The sequence below is a fragment of the Strix uralensis genome, chromosome 1 (genome assembly GCF_047716275.1).
Source record: "Strix uralensis isolate ZFMK-TIS-50842 chromosome 1, bStrUra1, whole genome shotgun sequence".
NCBI classification, from domain to species: Eukaryota; Metazoa; Chordata; class Aves; order Strigiformes; family Strigidae; genus Strix; species Strix uralensis.
The window spans coordinates 174004832-174032268 of NC_133972.1; the positions used below are offsets into that span (position 1 = coordinate 174004832).

At 58.4% G+C, this 27437-nt stretch overlaps 4 protein-coding genes across 4 annotated transcripts; 2 read left to right on the top strand and 2 right to left on the bottom strand.

Moving 5' to 3' along the window:
• The first annotated feature begins 85 nt into the window (after positions 1–85).
• Positions 86–3061, top strand: TIGD5 (tigger transposable element derived 5). Its single transcript, XM_074889274.1, has one exon. The coding sequence runs from the start codon at positions 143–145 to the stop codon at positions 1937–1939; it is 1797 nt and encodes a 598-aa protein (XP_074745375.1). The 5' UTR covers positions 86–142; the 3' UTR covers positions 1940–3061.
• Positions 3062–7314: 4253 nt separating this feature from the next.
• On the bottom strand, positions 7315–11752 carry PYCR3 (pyrroline-5-carboxylate reductase 3). The gene is made up of 6 exons (XM_074889298.1): positions 11671–11752; positions 10356–10420; positions 9877–10056; positions 8268–8480; positions 8050–8142; positions 7315–7702 (listed from the first exon to the last, which is right to left on the bottom strand). Exons 1-6 carry the CDS (start codon positions 11750–11752, stop codon positions 7520–7522), a joined length of 816 nt encoding a protein of 271 aa, XP_074745399.1. The 3' UTR covers positions 7315–7519.
• Positions 11753–11932: 180 nt separating this feature from the next.
• On the top strand, positions 11933–16354 carry LOC141939875 (uncharacterized). Its single transcript, XM_074860532.1, has 10 exons — positions 11933–11996; positions 12141–12400; positions 12672–12782; positions 13212–13365; positions 14369–14524; positions 14603–14764; positions 14878–14977; positions 15292–15353; positions 15977–16053; positions 16169–16354. Exons 1-10 carry the CDS (start codon positions 11933–11935, stop codon positions 16352–16354), a joined length of 1332 nt encoding a protein of 443 aa, XP_074716633.1.
• Positions 16355–16552: 198 nt separating this feature from the next.
• GFUS (GDP-L-fucose synthase) lies at positions 16553–21569 on the bottom strand. The gene is made up of 11 exons (XM_074889284.1): positions 21375–21569; positions 20295–20456; positions 20085–20199; positions 19118–19246; positions 18973–19046; positions 18610–18743; positions 18408–18472; positions 18158–18224; positions 17989–18068; positions 17651–17750; positions 16553–17093 (listed from the first exon to the last, which is right to left on the bottom strand). The coding sequence occupies exons 2-11, from the start codon at positions 20444–20446 to the stop codon at positions 17038–17040; spliced, it is 972 nt and encodes a 323-aa protein (XP_074745385.1). The 5' UTR covers positions 20447–20456; positions 21375–21569; the 3' UTR covers positions 16553–17037.
• Positions 21570–27437: the final 5868 nt, after the last annotated feature.

Below are 27437 nucleotides of genomic sequence, written 5' to 3' on the forward strand. Positions count from 1 at the left end.
CTACCGGCCGGCTCGGGGCCGGAGCGGAGACAAAGGCGCCGCGCCCCCCCTCCCTCCGCCCTCCTTTCCCCGCCCCGCCCCGGTTATAACGCGCCCCCCCCCTCCCGGTACCGCGCCGGCCCATGGCTGCGGGGGTGGCTTCATGCCCGGGGGGGAGCCGGAGGCGGGTGGGGGTCCGGCCGGTATGGCGGGAGGGCGGCGGGGCGGTGGCGGTGCAGCCGGGGGGATGTCGGTGAAGATGGCGCTGCGCCGGGCCTACTCCATCAAGGACAAGCTGCAGGCCATCGAGCGGGTGAAGAAGGGCGAGCGGCAGGCGTCGGTGTGCCGGGCTTTTGGGGTGCCCGGTGGGACGCTGAGGGGCTGGCTGAAGGACGAGGCCAAGCTACGGTGGTTCCTGGAGCAGCTGGGGGGTGAGGTGGGCACCCAACGCAAGAAGATGCGCCTGGCCAACGAGGAGGAGATCGACCGCGCCGTCTACGCCTGGTTCCTCGCCCTCCGCCAGCATGGCGTCCCCCTCTCTGGGCCCCTCATCCAAGCCCAGGCCGAGGCTTTCGCCCGGCAGATCTATGGTCCCGAGTGTACCTTCAAAGCCAGCCACGGTTGGTTCTGGCGCTGGCAGAAGCGTCACGGCATCTCCAGTCAGCGTATCTATGGCGAGGGCGGCCTCCCCAGCGAGCCCGAGCGGGCTCCCGCCGCCTGCCCCGAGGCTCTGCCTGTGCCGGCTGCCGACGCCGGGGGTTACGGCGATGAGCAGATCTACAACGCCAACGTCACCGGGCTCTACTGGAAGCTGCTGCCAGGACAGACTGGAGGGGCGACGGCGGCGGCGGCGCGGCGGCGGCCAGCTCCCCGCGAGCGAGTCACCGTGCTGCTGGCTGCCAACTTGACCGGCTCCCATAAGCTCAAGCCGCTGGTGGTCGGGGGCCTTCGCGATCCCCCCAGCCTCCGCCATCACAACCAGGACAAATTCCCCGCTTGCTATCGCTACAGCCCAGAGGCCAGGCTGGGGCCAGCCCTTCTCCGGGCTTGGTTCTTTGAGGACTTTGTGCCGGGCGTCAAACGTTACCTGCGCCGGAGCTGTCTGCAGCAGAAGGCCGTGCTGCTACTCAGCTCCCCGCCACCCTCCTCCGGGACGGGCCCTGAGGATTCCCCCCCACTGCAGACACCCGATGGCTCCATCCGCGCCCTTTTCCTCTCCAAGGGCCCTACCGGGAGCGGTTCGGCCGGAGGGGGAGGCCGAATCCCTGCCCCGCTGGAGCAGGGGGTGGTGTCCGCCTTCAAGCAGCTCTACAAGCGGGAATTGCTGCGCCTGGCTGTCTCGTGCGCGGCCGGCGGCGGCAGCACCAGCTCGGGTGGCCCCATGGACTTTGTGAGGTCCTTCCTCCTCAAGGACATGTTGTACCTGGCCGGCCTCTCCTGGGACCTCATCCCCCCCGGCTCCATCGAGAAGTGTTGGCTGCTGGGGCTACGCGCTGCCTTTGAGCCCCAGCCCGGGGAGGAAGAGCACGGAGACCGCCCGCGTGGGGAGGAAGGCGGCGGGGACAACAAAGTCTTTAGCGACCTGACTCACCTGGCCGCGTTGGCCTACAAGCGCTTGGCTCCTGAGGAGGTGGCCGACTGGTTGCACTTGGATGACGTGGCCCCGGGTACGGAGGAGGACGATGGGGAAGAGGACGCTGAGGAGGAAGGCACCGGGGGCTGCGGGGTAGAGGAGGATGAGGAGGAGGCAGCTGCTGGAGATGGAGGGAGCAGAAGGGGTGGGGAAGGAGGGGATGCCTTGCTGCCCACAGCTCGGGAAGCCATCAAAGGTCTGGAGACGGCGTTGCGCTGGCTGGAGGGTCAGGACCCGCGGCAAGTGGGGCCGCTGAAGCTGGTGCAGCTCCGGTCCCTCATCAGCATGGCCCAGCGGCTGCGCCGCGGCGCCAGCCCCCACTCCTAGGGCAGGGCGACCCGCGACCTCTCTCGGCTACCAACCGCCCCGCTTGGGGTGGGGGGACACAGGGCTGGGGACACCCCGCTTGTCCCCGGGGGCTGGCGGTGGAGGTGCCAGCTCCCCTCAGCCCTCCGTCACGGGCAGTCCCTGGGGCTCAGGAGGCCCGAACGCCCCTGGGTTACCACGACGAAGGAGGGGTTACAGTTTAGGGCTAACGGGGGGTTTTTGTGCAACAACCCCTCCCTATGTTGCGTATTCGAGGGTTGTTCCTCACCCTAAGTATATTTAGGAGGTGCTATTTTTTAAATCCCATGAGACTGAGTGACCCCCGGGTCAGGGGGTGATGCCCCCCGCACTGCTTGTTCCCCCCCGACGCCGTGGGGAAAAGGGGCGAGGGAGGGACCTGTTTGGCATCACCGTGAGGAGCCAGGACGATGGGGGGAAGTGACGCTAATTCCCCACATCTCAGAGCAGGGATGAGGTGGGCACATCTGGCTGGACAGGGACCACTCCATGGTGTGCCAAAGGGCAAACATCCTGCCCTGGAAGAAGCTGGTGATGCCCTTCCCCCTGCCAAAACGGAGTCCTGTTAAACTGGGGAGGTTTGGGGCTGGTTTAAGACAACTTTTTTCATGCACTGGATTGGGACAGGGACACTTGGGTGGCATCCAAGAAGATGTGGCTCCCCGGAGAGGGCCATCTCCATCATTCCCATGACACCCCCATGCCCGGGAATGCCCGGACTACGGAGACCTGCTGAAACAGGTACCATCATCCGAGCATCCTCACGAAGCTGAAGGCTCCGGGGATGAGGGTTGAGGTGCCAATGGGGCGACGGGCTAGAGGACGCGGCTGCTGGCGTGACGTGCGTCGCGAGTTGAGATGGGAGCCAGGAGGGCTCCCAGCACTGCCTTAAAATAACCGGAGGCATCAGATATGAATTTAGCAGCTCTTGACCTGATTTGGATTAAATTTTCGCCTGCTTAGCCAAATTATTGAAAGAAAGAAAAAAAAAAAAACCAGTGCTGCCGTGCCCCATGTCATCAGGCAGGGTGGGTGTTTTTACTTGTCGGGTCTTTGTCTCATAACTTCAGAGTTTATGAAAATTAAATGGATTTTTATTCCCGCTTTGGGGTTGTCATCTGTAAATAGTCACGCGGAGTCATCCCAGCAGGGTGGAGGGTGGCAAAAGGGAGATCTCTGTGCGGTTGTGTCCTCTTGGTGTGGTCTTCTCCGTCGTGTTCCCCGCCTCTCCGCAGCCCGTTTAACGCAGCAGGGTCAGGCAGGCGCCTGAGCCGCTGTGGCTGCTCCCCAAATGGAGTTTTTTACTTTATTAGTAGGATTAGCTTGCCGATAAATGAGCCTGCCAGGGAATTTAGGGAGCAGCCAGACAAAAAAAACACACAAAAAGTCAAATTTGGAGCTGAGGTTTGTCCGTCCAGATCATGAAACTCCACTGCAGAACCAATGTCAAGAAAAGCTTCAGTTTAGAGGAGAAATACACCTTTTTTTTTCCCCCCACAAACCCAAACAACCTCGGTTTCTGCTGTTTGGCTGTTGCTGGATTCACAGCCAGCACCCTGTGTGTTGTCCCGCCCATTTCATGCTTCTCCCTTAGCTTTGGTTTCCTAATGGCATGAGTTTGGGGCTTCATGTTGCCATGCTCGAATGCAGATTTCTATGCACCAACGGGATGCAATCATGTAAAACTACATTTCTGTTTATTTTTATAATCTTTTGCGCCAAAAACCACTTACAAAATCAGTTTAGAGCTTGGGATGTGGCTCACTTCAAGCAGTAGTTTGTGAATTAAAGGAGTCTTCGGGTGTTTGAGAAAAATGTGGCCAAGCTCAGCAGAAGGTGCTGAGCTTCTCGGGTAGGTTGGCCTGGGTGCACTCGTGGCAGCATTTGGCCTGGTTTGGGAGGTGAGAACATCGAACCATTGCATAGTTTGGGTTGGAAGGGACCTTAAAGATCATCCAGTCCCACTCCCCTGCCGTGGGCAGGGCCACCTTCCACTAGCCCAGGTTGCCCAAAGCCTCATCCAACCTGGCCTTGAACCCTTCCAGGGAGGGGGCAGCCACAGCTTCTCTGGGCAACATGTGCCAGTGTCTCACCACCCTCCTCGTGAAATATTTCTTCCTTATGTCCAATTTAAATGTACCCTCTTCCAGTTTAAAAGCATTGCTCCGTCTTTATGAGCCCTTTTCTATATTGAAAGGCTGCTCTAAGGTCTCCCCAGAGCCTTCTCTTCTCCAGCTGAACCCCCCAACTCTCTCAGCCTTTCCCCCCAGCAGAGCTGCTCCAGTCCTTGGACCATTTCCGTGTCCCTCCTCTGGCCCCGCTCCAACAGCTCCATGTCTGTCCTGTGCTGGGGACCCCAGAGCTGGACGCAGGGCTCTGGGGGGGTCTCACCAGAGGGGAGTAGAGGGGGAGAATCCCCTCCCTCGACCTGCTGGCCACGCTGCTTGGGACACAGCCCAGGAGACGGTTGGCTTTCTGGGCTGCGAGTGCACATTGCAGGGTCATGTCCCATTTTTTACCCACCGATACCCTCAAGTCCTTCTCCGTGGGGCTGCTCTCCATCCCTTCATTCCCAACCCCTCTGCAGGACATTGCACTTGGCCTTGTTGAACTCCATGAGGTTAACATGGGCCCACTCCCCCAGCCTGTCAAGGTCGCTCTGGATCACATCCCATCCCTCAAGCAAACCCATGGTGCCATCTGCAAACATGCTGAGAGCACTCAATCCCACCATCTATGTCATCGATGAAGATATTCAATAGTATTGATCCCAGTACGGACCCTTGAGGGACACCATTCGTTACTGGTTTCCACTTGGACGTTGAGCCATTGACTGTAACTCTCTGGACACGGCCATCCAGCCCATTCCTGATCCATCTAACAGTCCATCCATCAAACCCATCTCTCTCCAATTTAGCAGCAGGAATGTTGTGTGGGACCATACCAAAGTCCTGACAGAAGTCTAGGTAGATGACATCTGTAGCTCTTCCCTTGTCCACCAATGCACTCACTCCATCGTAGAAGGCCACTACCTTTGTCAGGCATGATTTGCCCTTGGCAAAGCCACGTTGGCCATCTCTAATCACCTCCCTGCCTTCCATATGTTTCAAGATGTCCTCCAGGAGAATCTGCTCCATGATCTCACACAGCAGGGCAAGATGCCTCCCTTGAAGGCAGGAGTACTAGTAGTAAGGTCGTAGCAATAATTTACCCGCAATGAGTGCTGGCTTTTTAAAATAAAATTAATGGAATTTAGGACGTTTTTGTTAAAACTAGCACTTAGCAAAATGAAGAAGGTCATCATCATCCTGGCTTTGGGGTCGAACATGCCGCTTCTCTGAAAGACAGCTTGAAAACCCAAAGCTCGAAAGAGTTTAGGAGGACACGTGGAGATGGGGAAGGGGCAGGGGCTGTGGTCAGCCACGTCACGAGCAGCGGGGCTGGATTTGGCCACGGTTTTTTGGCCAGATATGTTAGAATAGTGATGTGGAGGGTACAGAAAAGATGGAGATTCACAAGAATGAAATGAGAAGGCTGCGTATTTTGGAGAGATTGGCAGAATTGCCTTGGCAGGGGGAACCTGGGGACAAGGCAGGGATAAAAGCAGGGCAGAAGAAGGACAAAGGTGGCTTGGAAACCTTGAGGACTTCTTCCTTGCACCGTGTAGGTGCCCTGAGCCCCTTCCCTGGCTACACAGTGAAGCGTAGAGATGGGCAGGAGAGACAGGCAGACTCGAGCCCCGCCTCCGGCTTTTCTGCAGCTTTGCTAATTAATTAAATGCCTCAAGAAGGTGCCTGGGGAGGTCATGCCTTGGCATGACCCAGCAGCGCCCGTCTGTGGGGACGGGGGTCGGGTCGAAGCTATAGGAGCCGGAGGCTCAGCATCCAGCTGTTTCACCAGCAATGTTTTGCCTGAAAAAAGCCTTTCATCTTCAAAGCGGTTTTCAAATCATCACTAATTGCATTCATGCAGGTGCTGGGAGGCAAACAAAGCTTAATTAGGGCATGCAAAAGGCTCAGATCCTCTCCAGATAGGCAAGCTTTGAGTTTCTCCTCCCTTGATGTGTAGCACCCTGGGGGGCCGAGAGCGGGTCTGGGCTTCCATCCTGCCAGAGAGGGACCTGTCTGCAGGACCGTGGTGCAATGCAGGTGCCTGGCCGGGGTGGGAGATGGAGGTTTTTCAGCTGCTTGACTTTTTCTCTGTGGTTCCAGGATGTGGATAGCAGCTCCGTGTTCATGCAGGCATCTCCAGAGCCGAGCAGAGGAGCGGGTGTCGCTGCCCACGTGTAACCCAAGCACCGAACACCCCTGCTCAGCACCGAGTTGAGAAATCAAAGCCTTTATCCTCACCCCCAGAGCATCGTCCTGCCAGCTCCCCACTTCCCAAGGTCCCTTGGCATCCTCATGGCACCTGCAATGCTCCTTGCCTCCTGCCACAGGGATGCAGCTGCTCTGCCCAGCCCCAGCAGGCTCGACTTGGGATCACCCCATCCCCAAAACCCCCATCCTCATCCCTGTCCCCAGTGCCACACACCCCAGCACAGCGCTGGGCCAGCACAGAGCCCACATGGCATCAGCTCCATCCCAAAAGGACCTGGGGGGGGTTGATCGATAATGAGCCAGCAGTGTGCCCAGGTGGCCAAGGTGGCCAATGGCATCCTGGCTTGTATCAGCACCAGCGTGGCCAGCAGGGACAGGGAAGGGATCTCACCCCTGTGCTCGGCACTGGTGAGGCCGCCCCTCGATGAGTGGGTTCAGTTTTGGGCCCCTCACTCCAAAAAGGCCCTTGAATGACTCGAGCGTGTCCAGAGAAGGGCAACGGAGCTGGTGCAGGGTCTGGAGCACAGGTGTGATGGGGAGCGGCTGAGGGAACTGGGGGGGTTTAGTGTGGAGAAGAGGAGGCTGAGGGGAGACCTCCTGGCCCTCTGCAACTGCCTGAAAAGAGGGTGCAGAGAGGGGGGATGAGTCTCTTGAGCCAAGGAACCAGCGGCAGGCCAAGAGGGAATGGCCTCAAGCTGCGCCAGGGCAGGGTCAGACTGGCTCTTAGGAAGGATTTCTTTGCAGAAGGGGTTGTTGGGCGTTGGAATGGGCTGCCCAGGGCAGGGGGGGAGTCCCCATCCCTGGAGGGGTTGAAGAGTCGGGTTGAGCCAGCGCTGAGGGATCTGGTGGAGTTGGGAACGGTCAGGGTGAGGTTAATGGTTGGACTGGAGGAGCTTCAAGGGCTTTTCCAACCTTGATGATTCTGGGATTCTGTGATCCCTGCTGGCCCAGGGACCCCTGGCTGTCTCCTCCCCATGGAGGTGACCCCATGCTGGGTGCAGTAGCCCCGCAGGACTGAAGGGACCAGAAAGTGCCAAGTTTTCCACCGTGCTGCCCACATTTATTCAGTCCTAGCCCTGCAGAGGTAGCACATGGTGTGGACGTGGGTCCACACCATCTCCCACACCCAGCCAGGGTCTCACGGAGGTGTCAGGGTCCCTGAAGGGGTTCAGTCTGTTCCCCATCACCCCTCTTTTCCCCGTGGGGGGTAGGATGGAGGGGCTCATCATCCCCAACCAGGCCACTAGTCCTCGGCCATATCGCATGCCCGGTTGGTGGCCGCCTCCACAGCGTTCATGACGGTGGCCCGCAGCGCGCCCTTCTCCAGCTGGTGCAGCGCGTGGATGGTGGTGCCCCCGGGTGTGCAGACGTCTCCTCGCAGCTTCGCCGGGTGCTCCCCCGTCTCCAACATCACCTTCGCTGCACCCTACGGGAACCCGGAGTGGGTCAGAGAGAAGGGAACCTCCCAAACCTCCCCTCTCCTTGCCCGGGGGTTGGATGGCAGCATCTTCCCATCGCCCACACCCCTGCCGTGGAGGTCAAGGTGCTGGAGCCCCCGTCCCTTCGCTGTCTTCTGGTGGCCTCATCTTTGGTTTCAAGAGGGGAAACTGAGGCAGGAGGTCACCCACCGCCTCCTCCCTCACTCTGCCACCTTCTTGGGTGCTGCTGAGCCTAGGGCAGTGACAGTGATGGGGTGCCCAAGCTGGGTGGGAGCTGGGGGACAAGAGGGAGAGGAGCAATTCTGGGTGTCCCTGAGCGACAGCACCGACTCACCAGCAGCGTCTGAGCTGCGATCCTGCTGGCCAAACCACTCGGCATCCCCATCTTCACCGCCCCCTCGGCCAAAGCTTCGGCAAACAGGTAAACCTGGGGGAGAAGAACATTGGGGGTGAGCATGGGAAAAGGTGGGGGACCCCCCGCCAAACTTCCATCCCACACGAGTGGGATTTCTGCTGGCATCCCGCCGGTGCCCACCGAGCACAGGGGCTTACATAGGCCACGCCGCTGCCGCTGAGGCCGGTGTGGATGTTGATGTAGGATTCAGGGACCTCCTCACAGAGCCCGCAGGAGGACAGAAGGTTCTTCAGCAGGGCGGCTTCCCCGTCACCGGCACCGCTGCCCCGGGCGAAGACCATTGCCCCTGCCTGCACCACGCACGGCAGGTTGGGCATGAGGCGCAGTACTTTGGTCCCGGCGGGGAGAAGCTGGGGAGAGATGGGGATGGGAGAGAGGTGCCAGCTCCAGGGAGCACCCAAAGGTGCCCCTGAGACACCGGTGGGTATCACCCATGGGTGCTGGCGGAGAAATCCATGGGGAAAGGAGCTGGGGATGCAACCTGGGTGGGGGACTGTGAGAGAGGAAAAACCAGGCCTGCGAGAAACTTTAGTTTGAGGAGGAGAAGGCTGAGGGGAGACCTCATCACTCTACAGCTCCCTGAAAGGACGTTGTAGAGAGATTGGTGCTGGTCTCTTCTCATGGGTAATTAGCGATAGAACAAGAGGGAACGGCTTTAAACTGCAAGAGGGGAGGTTCAGACTGGACATGAGGAAAAATGTTTCCCAGCAAGAGTGGTCAGAGAGTGGAATAGGCTGCCCAGGGAGGGGGTGGAGTCCCCATCCCTGGGTGTGTTTAAGGGCCGTTTGGATGAGCTGTGGGGGGTTGTGGGGTAGGGGAGAACTTTGTAGAGTCGGGCTGAGGGTTGGACTCGATGATCCCGAGGGGCTTTTCCAACCTGAAGGATTCTGGGATTCTGTGAAACACAGACTGAGAAAAACAGCCTGAGAAAGAGATAAAAGTTGAGGCCCTCCGAGCTAAGGAATGCCTCAAACACTCGCAAGATGAAACTATAGTCCACTACATAGTGTGGAGGTCGAAGCTGATAAGGCTGCCCGAATAACACAAGATGCAGCTGGAGGGGGGAGCCCTGTGGAGACAGGACGGCTCTGCTCTGGGGCACCTGGTCAAGTTTCAAGGGCCATCTGTCCAGTGAATGACCTTTGCTTCATTATCCACGAAATGCATGTTAACACCCCTGGATATGCTAACGAAGACTAACAAGATAATGCTAATTACATCATCCCACGAAACACCTCACCCCTCCCCGTACATGGGATACGTAGGTATGTGGGTCGACCTAGGGGACAGACCCAAGGAAAGTGGGTATAAATCGAGCGGGGGCAAGGAGGGGGGGGTTTGGTAAGTGAAGTGAAGTGAAGTGAAGAAGAACCCTCGCTGGTGGGATCGACATAGAAACTCAGACCGGTGATCTCTATTCCTCTATTCCCTCCTTTTCCCCCTTTTTCCTTCACTACCATTAAGCAATGCAAGGCATACTGTATTGCTTGCCACAACTCGTTATACTTAGCCAATTATCATGTGTCCAATTAGTACCTTGTGGGTAGTTAATAAATGTTTGGACTTTGAGACTTGTCTCACCGTTGTCCGCTCCGTTGGCAATTTGTGAATCTGAGTCACTTGTCTCCTTCATCTGAGCGGGACGTGACAGGGACAGAGCCACAGCGGCGTGTCCTTCTCCACGGGTCTGGGTGCGAATGGGAGGAGAAGGAAGAGGAGGAGGAGGAGGAGGAGGAGGAAGCTCACCCGCTGCAGGGTCTGGAGGGTGACGCCGGCCGCCAGTGAGACAACGATGTGGTGGGGACCCACGGCAGGACGGATCTCCTGCAGGACGCCCGGCAGGACGTGGGGTTTGGTGGCCAGGAAGACCAAAGTGCTCTCCTGCAGCACCTCCAGGTTGCAGTGCGTGGTCCGGCAGCCCGACTCCTGCCCGCGGGCAGGGAGAGGTGTCACAGCGCGGCACCCCCAAACGCCGGCACCCCCAAACCCCAGCACCCCCACGGGCAAGGCACATTTTCATGCAGGGCCAAGTCATGGGGACCCGTTCTCACCGTAAAACCACTGAGGTTTTGCGTGGATTTCACCCAGACCTGGGAAGGATGAGTCAAAGCCCTGCGTGGGGTGGGGAAAGGATACCCCGAAATCATGGTGAGGGGCACCCCAATGTGTCTCCCACTGCCGCGGCCACCGAGCAGGGTGGCTTGTCATCCCACGTCCCCACTCACCCGCCAGGCATCCAGGTTTCTGTCCGAGGGAGCGCTGGCCAGGATGCTGCTGGCTGGCACCTTCCCTTGGGGAACACAAGGAATGGGGTGAGCGGCCCAGCACAGCCTGGACACTCCGATATCAGCCGGGATGTGCTCCCCTCCTCCAACCCCAGCACGATCAGCCTGGGGGACATGGAGCAAAGGGGGACGGGGACAAATCCTGCCGGTCTGGCTGGCACAGGCACCCCATGGGGACAGCTGTGGGTACCCCATGGGTCAGCACAGGCACCCCACGGGGTGTGGGCACCCAGTTGTGCCACAGTGCAGTGACCAGGGAGGTGACCCCAAAACCAGGATCCATCTCCCGGCTTCTGAGTAGGGGCAGGACCGTCTCCACACTGTGCTATGGGGCAGGGACAACCAGGGACACCCGGGGAGGGGAGGGACGGGGCTGTGCCCCCACTGTCTGTGGGACAGTGACCCCAGAGAGGGCAGGGACCCGGGGGAGGGGGCAAGGACCCCGGGGAGGGGGTAGGAAAGGACTGTCCCCATGTCCCCACACTGATCTGTGAGGTAGGGACCCCAGGGGAGGGGACAGGACACGGCTGTCCCCATGTCCCCGCACTGATCTGTGGGACAGGGACCCCAGAGAGGGCAGGGACCATGGGGACAGGGCAGGGACCTGGGGAGGGGGGCACGACAGGACTGTCCCCACGTCCCCAAACTGATCTGTGGGACAGGGACCCCAGGGGAGGGGGACAGGACAGGGATGTCCCCATGTCCCCAGACTGATCTGTGGGACAGGGACCCCAGAGAGGGCAGGGACCATGGGGAGGGGGACAGGACAGGGCTGTCCTCATGTCCCCACACTGATCTGTGGGGTAGGGACCTGGGGGAGGGCAGGGACCACGGGGAGGGGGCAGGGACCTGGGGAGGGGGACAGTCCTGTCCCCAAACTGATCTGTGGGACAGGGACCCCGAGGGCAGGGACCACGGGGAGGGGACAGCGACCCAGGGGAGGGGGCAGGACAAGGCTGTCCCCATGTCCCCAAACTGATCTGTGGGACAGGGACTCGGGGGAGGGGGCAGGACAGGGCTGTCCCCATGTCCCCCACACTGATCTGTGGGGTAGGGACCCCAGGGGAGGGGGCAGGACAGGGCTGTCCCCAAGTCCCCGCACTGATCTGTGGGACAGGGACCCCAGAGAGGGCAGGGACCACGGGGAGGGGGGAGGGACCCGGCGAGGGGACAGGACAGGGCTGTCGCCATGTCCCCACCCCGCTCGATGGGGCGGGGACCCCCGGGGCCGCACCCTCCCCCCCTCTGCCCGTACCTGCCCGCAGCAGCCCCCGGGCCAGGCCTCCCGCCATGCGCCCGGCGCCCACGAACCCCACCCGCAGCTCCACCGCCTCCATCGCGCCGCGCGGACACGCCCACTCCGGGACACACCTCCCTTCAACGCCCATTGGTCGCTCTCTGACCCTCCCCCCTCTTCCATTGGCGGCGCGTGGCTATAAGGGGCGGGGCCTGGGGGAGGGGCGGGCATCTGCGCAGGTGCGCGGGCGCCACGTGGAAGGGGGGCGGTTGCGTCCGGTATGGGGCCTTTCCAGTGCACGCGTGGGGACAATCCCCAGGGCTGGGCTGCAGCCAAGGCCCCTGGTACCCCTGGGGGTATTGTGGGGGGGGTCCACACACCCCCCCCCCCATGGGGTGGGTCCCTTTTAGGACGGGGGGGTCCCCTAAACTGGGTTGGGGGGGGGGTGCTGCTTTTGGGGTGTTTCCCACCCGTTTTCTTCCCCACAGGATTCCCCCACACACACACCCCCGTCATGCTGCCCCGCAGCTGCTGGGTTCTGCAGCTTTTCTGTGCCACCGCTGGGTTTTTGGGGTGGCTGGGACTTGGCATCCCCCCAGAGGAGATGGGGGTCCCCCCAGAGCTGGGGGCCCCTCCGGAAGTGGGGAACCCCCCCCACATCCCTCTTGAGATGACTGCGGGTGATGACCAGTTCCAGACTGAAGCCACGTGCTGGGACCTGTCACCCCTGGACTCCTGTCACCATCAGGTGTGGCCGTGGGGCTCCCCCCAACCCAAAACTGGGAAATGGGGGTCCCCGGGAACCCCCCACCCTCGGACAGATGCTTTGCCTGATGTGGGGCACCCCATGTTGGTGTGGGATGTTTTTTTGGGGGGGGGGTGAAGGCCAAGTGCTGGGGTGGGCTCAGACCTTTTTCCTGATTTCACCCCCAAAACCAACCCCTCCGTAGCCCCCCACCCCACCTGCGCTGGCAGCACCCATGGGTGCTGAGCCCTGCGGACACCCATGTTGCCGCCAGGTTGTGGCGTGGCTCCGCTCGTCCTGTGCCAACCTGAGTGAGGAGGAGGAGGAGGTCAACTGCCAAACCAGTGCTGAGGGTCACCGGACATACCCCTGCACCCCAAACATGGTAAAGCACCCCAAATCCTGTTTTTTTCAATTCCACCCCAAATCCTATAATAATCTAACGCAATTCCCCTCCCCAAATCCCAAACTTTGTAGCTGCAGAGCCCAAGCAGACCCCAGCCACCTCTGCTCAACCCTTCATCCTCATTTTGGGGTAAAACCAACCCTGTTTAGCCCATTTCCCTCATGGCAGATGGGGGTTTCCATTCCTACCCCCCTTCCCACCCCCAGCCTTGTTCACTTCCAAAGGTTTTTCTGAAATCTCTTTCCCCAGCACCGTGGGATGGAGATGAAACACTGGGGGTTCATTTTGGGATGCTGAGGGGGTGCCCACGGGGTGAGCCAGCACCCACCTGGTACGTGGTGGTGGGCATGGCTGTGGGGTGATGGTTTGTGGGGGGCTGAGGGGCCACCACCCCAATATTCACCCCAGGAGGAGCTGCAGGAGGAGCTGGCTGGGTGGCTGTGGCCGAGACTGGAAACCCCTGGCCACCGCAGGCTGCAGCGACCAGTGCCGGATGAGACCCTTGTTGCCAATGAGCAGCACCAGGTGGCCCAACTCCTGGAGGACACGAGCCAGCAGATGGGTAAGAGCCACCATCTGGGATGCTGCTATGTCCCCGTGTCCCACCTTGGGGAGCGACCCAACCTCTTGTGCCTCCCCACAGGGAACATCAGCAACTGTGGGGCCTCAGGGCTTTGGGAAGGGCCCCAGGTTGTCCCGTCCGACCTCCACCACGTGCAGGAAAGAGCTCGAGATGTTTATTCCCAACTAGGTGGGAACATGGCAAACCCCATTCCCAGCTCTTTTTGCACTGGGATAACCCCGGGTGCAGCTTTCCTGGGTCATCCCAGGCTTGGGGAGGAGTGGCTGGAGAGCTGCCAGTCAGAGAGGGACCTGGGGGGGGATTGATAATGAGCCAGCAGTGTGCCCAGGTGGCCAATGAGGCCAATGGCATCCTGGCTGGTATCAGCACTAGCGTGGCCAGCAGGGACAGGGAAGGGATCTCACCCCTGTGCTTGGCACTGGTGAGGCCGCCCCTCGATGAGTGGGTTCAGTTTTGGTCCCCTGACTCCAAAAAGGCCCTTGAATGACTCGAGCGTGTCCAGAGAAGGGCAACGGAGCTGGTGCAGGGTCTGGAGCACAGGTGTGATGGGGAGCGGCTGAGGGAACTGGGGGGGTTTAGTGTGGAGAAGAGGAGGCTGAGGGGAGACCTCCTGGCCCTCTGCAACTGCCTGAAAGGAGGGTGCAGAGAGGGGGGATGAGTCTCCTGAGCCAAGGACCCAGCGCCAGGACAAGAAGGAATGGCCTCAAGCTGCGCCAGGGCAGGGTCAGACTGGCTCTTAGGAAGTATTTCTTTGCAGAAGGGGTTGTTGGGCGTTGGAATGGGCTGCCCAGGGCAGGGGGGGAGTCCCCATCCCTGGAGGGGTTGAAGAGTCGGGTTGAGCCAGCACTGAGGGATCGGGTGGAGTTGGGAACGGTCAGGGTGAGGTTCATGGTTGGACTGGAGGAGCTTCAAGGGCTTTTCCAACCTTGATGATTCTGGGATTCTGTGATCCCGACACCGTCTCCATCTCCTCCACATGCAGAGAGAGACCTGGCCCTTCTGGCTCAGATAGAGGAGATGATGGAGAAGCTGCAGCAGGTCAACCGGAGCCTGGGGCTGATGCTGGCAGCTGTGGAGGATGCACGGAGCCAGCTGGAGAACCATCCGCAGCACCTCCACGCCGTCCTTGACCCAGCTGGTGAGTCAGGGATGGGTGCTGGTGGGCTGATGGATGCTGGTGGGTGCCAACATCAGGCTCTTGCTCCCCATCCCACAGGTGCCATCTCCACCTCCATCCTATGCGGCTCCTGCTTGGTGTTGCTGGCCATGCTGCTGGTGCTCACACCGCCCCACGCCATCCTCCTCCACTTCTTCTTCCTCACCTCCAGCACCCTCAGCATCCCAGCGCTCTCTGCTCTCCTGGCGTTCACCATGGCAGGTGGGAATGGGTGTGTGTGGGGGAACTGATTGAGGTTGTGCCACCCTTGGGGTGCTATAGGGGTGGGCTGAGGGGGGGTTCCTGCCCTCTCCCACCCTCTCGCCTCCCCACAGGGCAGTGGCTGGTGGCGGCTGCTCGCCGTGGTGCTGGGGGGGCCCGGCTGGTGTTTCCCCAGGAGGAGCCTGGTCACTGGTTCACCTCTACCCCGGACAGGTAGGAGATGGTTGGGGGCGGGGGGGGGGCACAGGGATGGGCATGGCACCCTTGGGAGCTGTTAGGACCCAGCCTGAGCACCCATCCTGGATATCCCACCCTGCTGCCATCTGGCTGAGTCCTAAGGGTGGGCTGCTGCTTCCCAGGAGGGGGTAGGACACGTCTCAATGGCTTTTGGGCACCTCACCCCAGCTCTCTGCCCTATTTCTGCCCAGAGGAGGGTGTGGGGAGGCTGGAGGGGGAGCTGCCATCGTGATGATGACACCAAAAGCTGCCAAGATGATGGGGCTCTGGTTTTCCTTCTTCCCACGTAGGGAGTGCAACATGGACCTGTTGCGGGAGGAGCTGGACAGGATGGAGATGAGCTGCCTGCAAGGTGAGAGTTGGCAGGGCAGGGGGACAGGGGGAGAGATGATCATGAAGTGGGAGGTGTGGTGGCTGTAGGACAGGGATCTGAAGCCCCAGCATGTCCCCCAAGTATGTGCAACCACCCCAGGGTGTCCCCATCCAATGCCTGGGGACAGCAGCGCTGGCAGCGTGCCACCACCTGTGTCATGTTCTTGCAGAGCCCTCGTGCCCCGAGCAGCCCCCAGCGATGGCAGGGGACCTCCCTGGCTTAGCAGGGTGGGTGTCACCTCTCCCCGGCAGCTGGAGGACAAAGCTGAGCTCATGTGGGGTAAGCCTGAGCTGGGAGTAGGTGCTGGGTGGGATGTTCCTAGACTGGGGTAGACCCTGGTCCTGGAGGCCATCTTGGGTCCCCCTGAGGGTCAGGCTCTCTAAGGCTGGGGGTGTCCTCACTGTGACTGCACCCCTGGGTGCTGGACACCCTGTTGGGAGAGGAGCCAGAGGACTTTTAGGGGGAGAGGGTGTCCTCCAAGGCTAGATGGCCAAGGCACCCATCCTCTAATGTCCTCCATGTCCCCAGGGGACATCTCCTGTGGGACAGGAGGGTCACCAGGGACAGAGGGTGCCCTCTCAAACCTCTTCTTCCCCAACCAGGCGCTGCTGGAGCCGGACATGGGCACTGGGAAGCACTGGGAGCCCAAACGCTGCAGCCCAACTCTGGCCAGTGGCACGTGAGTACCAACCGTAGAGGACACCCCTTCTGCTGGTGTCACCTCAGGGTGCAGCCAGTGACCTGACAGGGCAGGGACAGCCCCCCTGGGGTGCTGATGGGTCTCTCCTCTGTAGGTCCTTGCTGTCCCTGCGGTCCCCGTGCCAGGGGGTCACCAGGGCTGGGCAGCGATGCCGGAAGAAAGCCATCCCCGGGCAGGACTTCTGCCACATCCACACCACTGGTCCAGCCTCCTGCAGCCGCTTGCCCACAGACTCATCCCCTCGTGTCTGACTCCCTCCCCCCTCCCAAAGAGGTTTTAAAACCCTTTTATTTGCTCTTCCAGATCCTGGTGGAGAACACAGGGTGGTGCTCAGGGGCCCTAAGGGTGGCATTCAATGTGGGTACGGGACTGTGCGGCGTAGCAGATGCTCTTCATCCCACCAGTTTTATGCTATTTGCATATATTTTAATAAATGCCATATTTACAGCTGGAGCCTCCCCCATTCTGTGCCCCTGCCCCCCCCCCTCACCCCTATCCTAATGCTGGGGCAGGGGTGGCTTTGCTGGGGGCTTCAGGACCATCCCCACCTGCCAAAAGCAACAGCAAATGCCCGGCTGCCATTCCTGCGCTGCAGAAGCAACCCCTGATCACCTTCCCTTTATTACAGCCTAATTCAGGTAATTAGCAGCGTAGCCTGCTACAGCTCAGCCAGAGCCACCAGTCTCTTGGACACGGCCAAGGCAGCAGTGGTGGCTCCAGTTGGCTGCTACCACCTGGTCTGGGGTCCCAGTGCCTTTGGGGTGCCCTGACCTTTCTCCCCCTGCCCTGGGCGTCCCGTGCTGCTTCCAGTAGCAGGCAGGAACATGGGGTGCTGCTCACTGGGCTCTTGTCCCCTTTTTACTTTGGAAATGTCACTGTCACCGCCCCCCCCAGCCCTGTCCTTTGCCCCAGCAAAGGACAACCCTGAGTTGAAGAGGATGATGCTGGGGCCACGCTGGCCCATCACTTCCTGGCATCGGCGTAGTTGGTGCTGAACCAGGCACAGGTCTCCTTCACGGCTGGGGAGGGAGGAGATGGGATGGGTTTGGGGATTGGGAAAGCAGTTTGTTCATAGAATCATTGAATGGTTTGGGTTGGGAGGGACCTTTGAAGGTCATCCAGTCCAATCCCCTTGCAATAAGCAGGGACATCTTCAACCAGATCAGGTTGCTCAAAGCCCCGTCCAACCTGACCTTGAATGTTTCCAGGGATGGGGCATCAACCACCTCTCTGGGCAACCTGGCCCAGTGTCTCACCACCCTCATTGTAAAAAATTTCTTCCTTAGATCCAGTCTGAATCTACTCTCTTCTAGTTTAAAACCATTACCCTTGTCCTATCGCTACAGGCCCTACTAAAAAGTCTGTCCCCATCTTTCTTACAAGCCTCCTTTAAATATTGAAAGGATGGACCACCCTGGCTAATTGCAGTGGGTAGGACCTCCGTATTTAGCTGAGGGATCTGGTGGAGTTGAGAACGGTCAGGGTGAGGTTAATGGTTGGATTGGATGATCTTCAAGGTCTTTTCCAACTGAGATGATTCTGTGATTCTGTATTTTGTGGAGCCCCCCCATCTCACCTTGCCTGAAGGGTGTGAACTGGAAGTCGGGCAGGTAGCGCCGTAGCTTGGCATTGCTGGCTGTCTTCTTGAACTGCCCATCCGCCTTGGTGGTGTCAAACTGGGGCGGGAGGGATTAAGGGAAACCAAAGAGGGGAAAAAAACAGATCTGGCTCTGCCCCACTGCGTCCTGGCAGGGGGAGGGATGCTTGAGGCACTGGGGCAGGAGGGATGCTTGGGGTGCTGCTCTGGACCGTGGCATCTCCTCTGGAGCTCTGTGGCTGCTGGTAGAAAGTGGGGTGCCCCCCATGCTGCCGCAGCCCTGCGAGCGAGGGGGGTCAGCCTGAAGTGAAGGATACAACAAGCTCTCCCCTGAAGTCCATGGCTTCCACGATTGCCTCTGCTGCCTCCCTGATGGACACTTCATCTTCTTCTCCCACTGTGGAGAAGGGCATGATGGTGGCCATTCCTCCATCTTCTTGGAAAGGGGCTGGGCCCCCTTGTTGCAGGGGGGCAGACAGGACTTACCTGACAAAATGATGGGCTCTACCTCATCGTATTCCCGCAGGACCCAAAGGAAGAGCCGGGCCAGGTCCTGCAGAGGGGCAGATGGCTCTTGGGGAGCAGCTGCTGTCCCCCAGCCCTCCCAGCGCAAGGGGACCCAACCCTGAGGATGGCCAACACTGCCCAGGACAACCCAGGTGGGCTCAGACCCCGCTGAAGTCCAGCCACTGACCCCCCCAGCCCCACATCCTCCCCTCCCCAAGGCCACGCATACCAGGGAGTAGATGAACTGTCTCCTGGGCTTGCCTGTGCCCCAGATAGTCAAAGCGGAGCCGGTCTCTGCAGGGGGAAGGAGAGCATGTCCATTGGAGCCACCTCCACCCACCCTGCAGAGCAGCTCACGGAGCCGGCAGAGTTAAAAAAACCAAAACAACCCAACCCTCCCCCAAAAAGCTGTAAAGTCCTGCTACGCTCACGTTTGGCCAGATAGACCTTGTGGATGAGCCCTGGCAAGACGTGGCCGTCCTCGATGTTGAAGTTGTCATGTGGCCCGAAGACGTTGGTGGGGATGACGGCGGTGAAGCGGCAGCCATGCTGCTCGAAGTAGCCCCTGGGTGAGAGCAGGGAGGGTGCAGGTGGGTTCTCCACCAGCTACTGTCACCCACCCCTCAGCCACAGAGTTGTTCCCAGAAGACCCTGGCCAGCAGCATCTCCATCTCCTGAGCCCAAGTATCCCCCTGGCTCTGTTTAATTCCTGGGAGTCCCAGGGGCTTCCCCTTGCCCCGATAACCAGCAGGTGCTTGCAGCCTGCAAAAGGCTCTCTCGTGTCCCTCACGCACCTATTCTGGACATCGATCATCCTCTTGGCATAGGAGTAGCCAAAGTTGGAGCTGTGAGGTGGCCCATTGTGAATCTGGGGGCAAAAGCAGAGAATTAAGCAGGGCAAGGACCCCCTGGGCTGTGCGTGGGGACGGAGATGCTCACCATGCTCTCATCTATGGGGTACGTTGTTTTGTCTGGAAAGATGCAGGTGGAGAGGCAGGAGACCACCTTCTGCACCCCTGTCTCGTATGCCGAGTGCAGGACATTGTCGTTGATATGGATGTTTCTCCTCTGGGGATGGAGAGATTGGTCAGATCTGTGGGGTGGGGACTCCCAAAACCCTGCACCCTGTGGGTAATAACTCATTAATAACTCCAAAAACCAGAGGAGCTCTGGTTAGGCCCTGGGAGCAGAGCAAGCCACGTCCCCATGTCCCAGCTTGGGGAGGGCAGGGAGCTGCAGCATCCACGGGGATCCCGATACCACTGATATAAGGAAATGATCACCTGCTTTGCAACTTATTTACTTATAGCAACTTATAATGATTTCTGAATATTGCTTAATAATCCTGCCTGCCCTGACTGTTCTGTGGGAACTCACCAAGGACTACTATGTTTGGCAAAAGTAAGAGACATGTCCTTGGAAAGCAGATGTGTTCTAGCAAGTTGAGTCTTTGTAGACTATATATGGACAGTAGAAACTAATAAGCTAGTGCTTTTAGATAAGATAGAGGTGGTAAACCGGCTGGAACCACTCCTGTTGTTCAAGAAATTGGCTAAGAGAATCTGCACGTGCTCCAAGGAAAAGGACAAGGTGAAGCCTTCCTCCAAAAGACCCCTGAAAACACCCACCAGGAGGCAATGGGCAGGTGCAAAGAGAACATAAACTGCTGATACCAGCCTTTTGAACTAACCCAGCCTCACTTATGCATATGGATATTTGTGTTATGTAATCCAGTGAATATGTGTACCCACACTCTATTATCTGGTAAAATGTGCTGTTGGGGTGCAAGCTTTGTGGAGAGATCTCCTTGCACCCCAACGCTGGAATAAACATACCTACTTTATAAGTTTTCCCAAGTTGTAGAGTTTGTTTCTGTGCATCACCACCCATCCCCCAGGATGCTCACCCAAAAATCCAGGTTGTAGCGGATGTTTTTGAAGAGACCCCCAACCATGGCGGCCAGGTGGATGACATGGGTGGGCTTGTGCTGCTCGAACAGGGCTTTGGTCTCTGTGGCATTCCTGGGATGGGAAATTTTGGGGTTCAACAGTGCCAAGGGAGAAGATTGTGCGGGGGGGGTGGGTTTTCCAAGTGAAAACCCACGCGGTCAACTCACGTCAAGTCGGCGTCTCTGGAGGACACAAAGATCCACTCCTCACCCGGCCGCCCCTCTCCATCGGCCACCACCTTCTCGATGGCTTTGCCCACCAAGCCGGTGCCACCCGTCACCAGGATGCGCTTGGGCACTGGCCCTGCCGCCTCCGTCATGGCCAAAACCCTGCGGGGAGCGGGGGGGACTAAGCTGGGGTCACCACTGAGCTCACCCCCACCCTGGCATGGGCACCCACGAGCATCAGCCATGAGCCAGGCTGGTGGGATTATTTTTTGGGGGGGCTTTTACCCGCTTCTGCCAGCAAAAAAGAAAAGAAAAAGCAGAAGCGGTGTGTCTGGTGGTGACGTGGCCCGGCTGGGGCAGCAGAAACTCGTCAGCTGTAGCTTTAATTAATGAAACTGGCCGGTAGCCCACTGGCTCCCAGTGTGGCACCTGGGCTGGAGCCAGACCCTGCCACGTGGCGCTGCCCGGCCTCTGGAAATGGAGGTTCACCCTGCACCCTCACGCCCACCCCCTGAGTCCCAGATCTGCACCCCAGATCTCCTCCTGCACCCCAGGTCTGCACCCCAGATCTCCTCCTGCACCCAGAGTCTGCGGTCTGCACCCCACATCGCCCCTGCACCCCAAACCGCAGGTCTGCACCCCACATCTCCCCTGCACCCCAAACTCCAGGTCTGCACCCGGATCTGCACCCCAAGTTTCCCCTGCACCCCGAGTCCCAGGTCTGCCCCCCACACCTCCCCCTCCACCCCAAATCCCAGGTCTGCACCCCACACCTCCCCCTCCACCCCAAATCCCAGGTCTGCACCCCACATTTCCCCTGTACCCCAAACCCCAGGTCTGCACCCCACATTTCCCCTGCCCCCCAAGTCCCAGGTCTGCACCCCACTCCTCCCCGCACCCCAGGCACGCCCCTCACGCCCCGTATCCCAACCCAGAGCCTCCCACCGCAGGGAACCCCCTAAAGCCCTCATACTCCCCTGGGGGTCTCCCCTCTGTACTGTCCCCCCACTTTGGGGACAACCCCCCCCCCACTCCCCCCCCCCCCCCCCAGCGCCCCAGCGGCGGGGGGTCCCGTCTCACCCCAGCACGGGGCTTGGCTGGATTCGGCTCGGCTCGGCTCAGCCCGGCGGGGCTCAGCTAAACTCGGTTGAGCTCGGCCTAGCGGGGGCTTGGCTCGGCCCGGAGGGGCTCGGCTCGGCTCTGCTGAGCTCGACTGGGCTGGGCTGGGCTCGGCCGCGCTTCCTGCCGCCTCGCCGCCATCACCGGGCGCCGCCGCTCGGCTCCTCGGGAAATGGAGTCCACAATCGGGGGAGGAGGGGGGGGGTCACCGGCCCCGGGACCTCTCACAGCACCGGGGGACACCGAGAGCACCCCCCCGTCACTTGCATGGGGGTGCTGGTGCAAGGCACAAAGGGGAAGGGGGTGCAGGAGAGGGAAGGGGGGGGCGCAGGTTCCCTCCCCTCCTCCCTAACACAAAGGGATTTTGATGAGAAAAGGCTTAATCGTTTTTAATGCACTTAAGCGGAGATTAAAAATGAGCAGGGCTGTCTGGTGGGCAGGGAATGGTTTCAAAGACACACTCCACCCCACCCCCCCCCCCGCCCCCAGCTGGCTTTTCCCTCGGTATTTCTGCGAGGCAAAGGCAGAGCCTTGCACTGCTCTAAATTAAAATGGTGAAGAAAGGGATTCAGGGAGACACAGCCAGGAATTCCCACTTTTCCTCCAAAAGAGATATGTCCCCGATGTCGAAGAGTGGCAGGATATCGCAGCTTTTTCACTCCTTTTCTTCCTCCTCCTTTCTCCTGGGTGAGACCTGGAAGAGGAACATGTTCCTTTCCTTTGGGAAAGTCTTAGGAAAAACTGGATCCTTGGGGAACCCCTTCCTGGGGGGGGTGTCATTTTTTTTCCCCCTGCACATCGAAAAATATCACCTTCTGCTCCTGTGTCCCATGGAAGCTCGTGTGTCCCAGCTGGGTGAGTGCCAGCCTGTCCCCAGCCCTCCCAGGGCTTTCCCAACTCCAAAATCCCACTCCCATGAGCATCTCCAGTCCTGCTGCTATTTTCCCTCCTCCGATGCAGGATGCCCTGGCTTCTCCATGCCAGCTAATCCCTCATCTTCCCTGCAAACAGCATCACCTCTTTCATCCTCCAGGAGACACCAAAGTTTGGCAAGAAGAAACCTCATGTGATGTTTCCTGCACGTCCCACTCCATGTGCACCAGCTCAAGGCAGGGGGATGAATCTCAACCACCCCACATCCAGCTGCATCCACGCATGGTAAAATTATAGAATAAAAGGTTTTGTGTTGAAGGAGACCTTCAAAAATCATCTAATCCAACCCCCCTGCCATGGACAGGGACATTTTCCACTAGATCAGGTTGCTCAAAGCCCTGTCCAACGTGGCCTTGAACACTTCCAACGATGGGGCATCCATTAGATGAGCCAGGGAAATGCAAAAGGCCGAGGAAGATTTTCCAGGTGCCGGTGGGAGGATAAGAGCTTCCTGCTGCCTCCTGCAAACCTCGGAGACTAATTCAGGGTAGCCCCTGTTTCAACCAAGGAATCGCTGGGAGGTGGCGCAGCCAGAGCTGCTGTGGCAGCAGCTGAATAACCATGGATTTAAATATGGTAATTCTGGAGCTAATTACCAAAGCAATGTTAGACCATGAGGGAAGATCACAGGGGAGAGGTGTAAGCTTGCAGTGACTGCATGGGATGGAGCAGGACTCTCTCATTAATGAAATATCACCCAGGCTTTTGATATTATCTAGCAAGATCTCGTGAGTTAAGGATGAAAGCTTGGAGGAGACCCATTAGCTCAGCTGGGCAGGTCTCCTGTGTGACACGAACAAGAGGACAGCCCAGGACCTTGCAGCAAGCAGGATAAAGCTTGGGTGGCTTGGTCAGATGCCATTGCCGTTGGAGAACCGCTGCTTCATCTGACGCGTTGTTTCCATAACGAAGCTTCCTTGAACTGGTCGGGTTTCAGCTCCAGCCCCACTCCCTGCTCTGCCTTCCCCATTCCTCCCCAGAAAGTGGGGCAGATGGGTATGAGCTGCTCAGATGGAGCCCACCCCAGCGGGGGAGCCGGCTCGTGATGATGCTGCACAGCAGCAGCCAAGCTCCAGGAGCCCAGGTGAGACACACCAGCATCCCTCCTCCCACTTGGATTTCAGTTCTGTGGCTCTTTTTTATGCTTTTAGGTGGACAGCACACCAGCACTGAGCCCCTTTCCAATGTGGCTATGAGCCTCCTCCCAGCGCTCCCTTGAACCCGTTTGAGCTGACTGTGCCCGAAACAAGCGGCTCCGGAGCAAGTTTGGGCTGAGACGTGCTCTGAAGCATGAGGCAGACATTCCGCCAGGCCTGGCTGCTCAGGCACGTCGCAGAGCTGCGGGGAGGTGAGATCCTGCGCTCGTTTCAGTCCAAGCGTTGATGTCAAGCTGGCTGAACTTCAAGGTGAACAACTATCGCTCCTAAGAACAGGTATTACTTGAATTTGTCTTCTATTGATTAGACATTACTTTAAGATGAGCTGAAGTAAGCCCCTCAAGGCCAACAAAGCCCTCCTGCAGGGGAGATGCACTATCTACACTAAATCACCAAATAAAAAGGCCAAACAGATCCAAACCCATTCCCCTTCTCCTTGCCGGGCTCTGAGGCAGGCGATGTTTGGTTTTGATTTTAGGCAAGGGCTTTGTTCCTAGGCAAAAGCTTCCTCTTTGAAATGAGTCCGACTCCAGCTGCGCACAGAGCTCTCTGGCACTCTGGACTCCAGCTGCTCTGGAGATGTTCTCCTAATTTGCTTTTGATGAATATTTCAGTGCTGCCAATAGCCCTGGAGACTGCGAGCTCATGTCTCAGCCCAGAGCTCACCTATTTTGTAGGAGCCTTTTTATGGAGAGTGCAAAATAAAAGCAACAAAGGAGAAGAAAGAGCGAGTGGCACTGGTGATAAGCAATTTGGGGGGGAACAAAGATCTTTAGTACTCAAAAATCTGGGTTTCAGTGCCCAAGCTGGGAGGAAGAGAGATAGTGGCCCAAGGAAATGTGCCCACCCCGCCAGCTTCTTGGCCGTACAGCCCACAGAGCCCCATCTTCACAGCAAAACAGGGTCACAGTTCCTGTACCTGGTCCTCAGTGCCCCAGGCTGTGCCTCAGTGACCCCACAGTGAGGAGAGTGGTGACCTCACACAGGAGAGAATAATAATTAGAGTCTGTTGATGTATTTATTGATGTCAGCTTTTTTGGGGGTGTTATTTAATCAGGGCATTTTCCCTCCCTCTGACCCCTTGGAGCCCCCTAACTACTATCCTGTGGTTGTTTGGTTTGCTTTTTGGCAGCATTTCTACTCATTCATTCCCTCATTCACCCCCCACCCCTCCCAGCAGTTGTTTTGGGGGCAGTTTGGTGGAGATTATCTTGTTATTGTACTGGAGTTGTTGATATTGGGGTCCTGACGGGCACCTTCTGGAAGCTTCAGGGTCTTCTGTAACAGCTGGTGCTTGTTATCTGCCCCTGATTGTCAGTTTGTTATCTGCTCCTGATTGTCAGGTTGTTATCTGTCCCCTGATTGCCTGGTCACTGAGGGGGTGCTTGGCTGTGGTGAGGGAAGGCTGTGGCTGGTGAGTTCTGGGAGAGATGGTGAGGCTGGTGAACAGCCCACGGGGAGTGGGAGCAACAGGCGAGTGAGTGAGAGCCTTGGGGGTCTGGCTTTGGGATGAGTGCCGAGGGGTGAGGCCATTCCTCTACGCAGTGTCTGTGGGGCCAGAGAGGGATTGGACGTAGCAGAGGGGACATGGGAGGCGTGCGTGCTGTGTGGGGCTGTGCACCTGAGAACCTCGAGGTGATGTCTGCATGCCAAAGGCTTGATGAAGCAGAATAGACTAGACTAGACTAGACAAAAGCAGTCCAGTTAAAAGGGATCTACAGTGATTGTGTAGTCCAACTGCCTGACTGCTTCAGGGCTGACCAAAAGTTAAAGCATGTTATTAAAGGCATTGTTTGTCCAAATGCCTCTTAAACAATGTCAAGCTTGGGGCATCGACCACCTCTCTAGGAAGCCTGTTCCAGTGTTTGACCACCCTCTCTGTAATAAAATGTTTCCTTTTATCTAGTCTGAACCTCCCTGGTGCAGCTTTGACCCATTGCCATGAATTCTGTGCCTGGATCCCAGGGAGCAGAGCTCAGCACCTCCCTCTCCCCTTCCCCTCCTCAGGAAGCAGCAGAGAGCAATGAGGTCACCCCTCAGCCTCCTTCTCTCCAAAGGAGATAACCCCAGAGTCTTTAGCTGCTCCTCACAGGGCATGCCTTCCAGCCCACCAGCTCCGTTGCCCTCCTCTCCATGCTTTTGAGCACTTTAAAATAATTTTTAAGGGGCCCAGATCTGCAGACAGTACTCAAGGTGAGGCTGCCCCAACGCTGAATACAGCAGGATAATCACCTTTTTTGACCGGCTGGTTCGACTGTGTTGGCTGCACCCCATGAGGTGGTTTGCCCTCTTGGCTGCCAGGGCACACTGCTGACTGCTGTTGAGCCTGCTGCCAGCCAGCACCCCCAGATCCCTTTCTGCAGGGCTGCTCTCCAGCCACTCTCTCCAAATTCTACCTGTGCCTGGTGTTACTCCATCCTAGGTGCAGAATCCAGGATTTGCTCTTGTTAAATTTAATGCTGCTAATCATTGCTCAGTGCTCAAATCTCTCCAGATCCCATTGCAAGGTGTCTTGTCTCTTGAGAGAGTCAACAGCACCTCCCAGTTTGGTAGCATCAGTAAATTTGCTAATGGTACATTCAGCTTCTATGTCCAGACCACTTTCAAGCTTATGGGACACAACTGGCCCTAGAATGGAGCCCTGAGGCACACTGGTGGTGACCAGTTGCCAGCCACATGTAGCCCCTTTCACTACAACAATCTGAGCACTGCTGTCCAGCCAGTTCTTCACCCATCCCAGACTGTACGTGCTCATCTCGGAGCTGGAAAACTTGTGCAGGAGAATTCTGTGAGGGACAGGATCCAAAGCCTTACTAAAATGCAGAAAAACTACATCTATGGCCTTCCCTTACAGACACTCGTCAAAGTGTATAAATCCATGATGGCGGGGCTGGTGTCACGTTCTGGAAGCCCCCCCAGGTGCCAGTCTGTGGTGTTGGTGGTGGAACATTTCCTAGGAGAGGTCTTGTGTCCCTTTTGTACCCACCCCGATGGCCTGTTGAGCCCTGGCTTTGTGCCGGCTGAGGTTGGAAGAGCATTGGGAGAATAAATGAAGAGGTGTCTCAGTCTGGGATGCAGGAGAAGTTTATTGAGGATAAAAAAAAGGTGAAAAGGTGAAAAGGCAGAGGATCCAAGTGGAAGGGAGCCAGTCTGTGGTGCAAGTAGGGTCACCATCAGCTGAAATGCCTTGTGTGCATTAGATCTTCCAAGAGCACTGACGTCCTCCAGCCCTGCAGTGGAATCAGCTGACCAGAGGTCCCCAGTGGGGTTTGGCATGAGAGAAGGTGTTTGCAGCAGAGAGTAGCGTCCATAGCAGAAGGGTCGATGTAGAGAAGGAAGTGGGAGAAGAGGAGGAAGTACATAGGCCGTGTTTCCAGGCAGCCCAGGCTGGCTGTTTCCCTGCTTCTTTGTGTGGTGTCTTGAGAGGAGGAGCCATGGACGCCGAGCCTGTGTGTCAGCACCGACATGGAGGTGCATCCTCAAAGCATGCCGTGGCTTTCAGAGCTGGTGTCAGAGGTGGTGGGGAGGGCTCTTAGCAGGGGTAGCAGCCTCTTGTGCCGCTGAAGCAGCCCAGGCCTCCCAAGCCGTAGCCGAAGCCTCCGGAGGAGATGGGCACTCCCTGGGCGCTGAGGGCGCTGCCCACAGCAGCCGAGGAGGAGGATCCGACGGCGGTGCTCTGGGGGAAGGAGGTGAGGATGGGTCCTGGCAGGGTGACCACGACGGTGGAAGGCTGGATGACGACACGGGAGTCCTCGCACTGGGTGACACAGGGCTCGTTGCAGCTGTTAGCCAGCGGGGTGGGTCCACAGGGGCGGCAGAGATCGTAGCAGGCCATGTGTGTGGTGTGGAGGGTCCCTGGAAGAGAGGGTGTTGAGCAAGTGGAGGGGCGTGGGGGTGCGAGGGGCGTTGGTGCAGGAGGGCGAGGGAGCGGGGA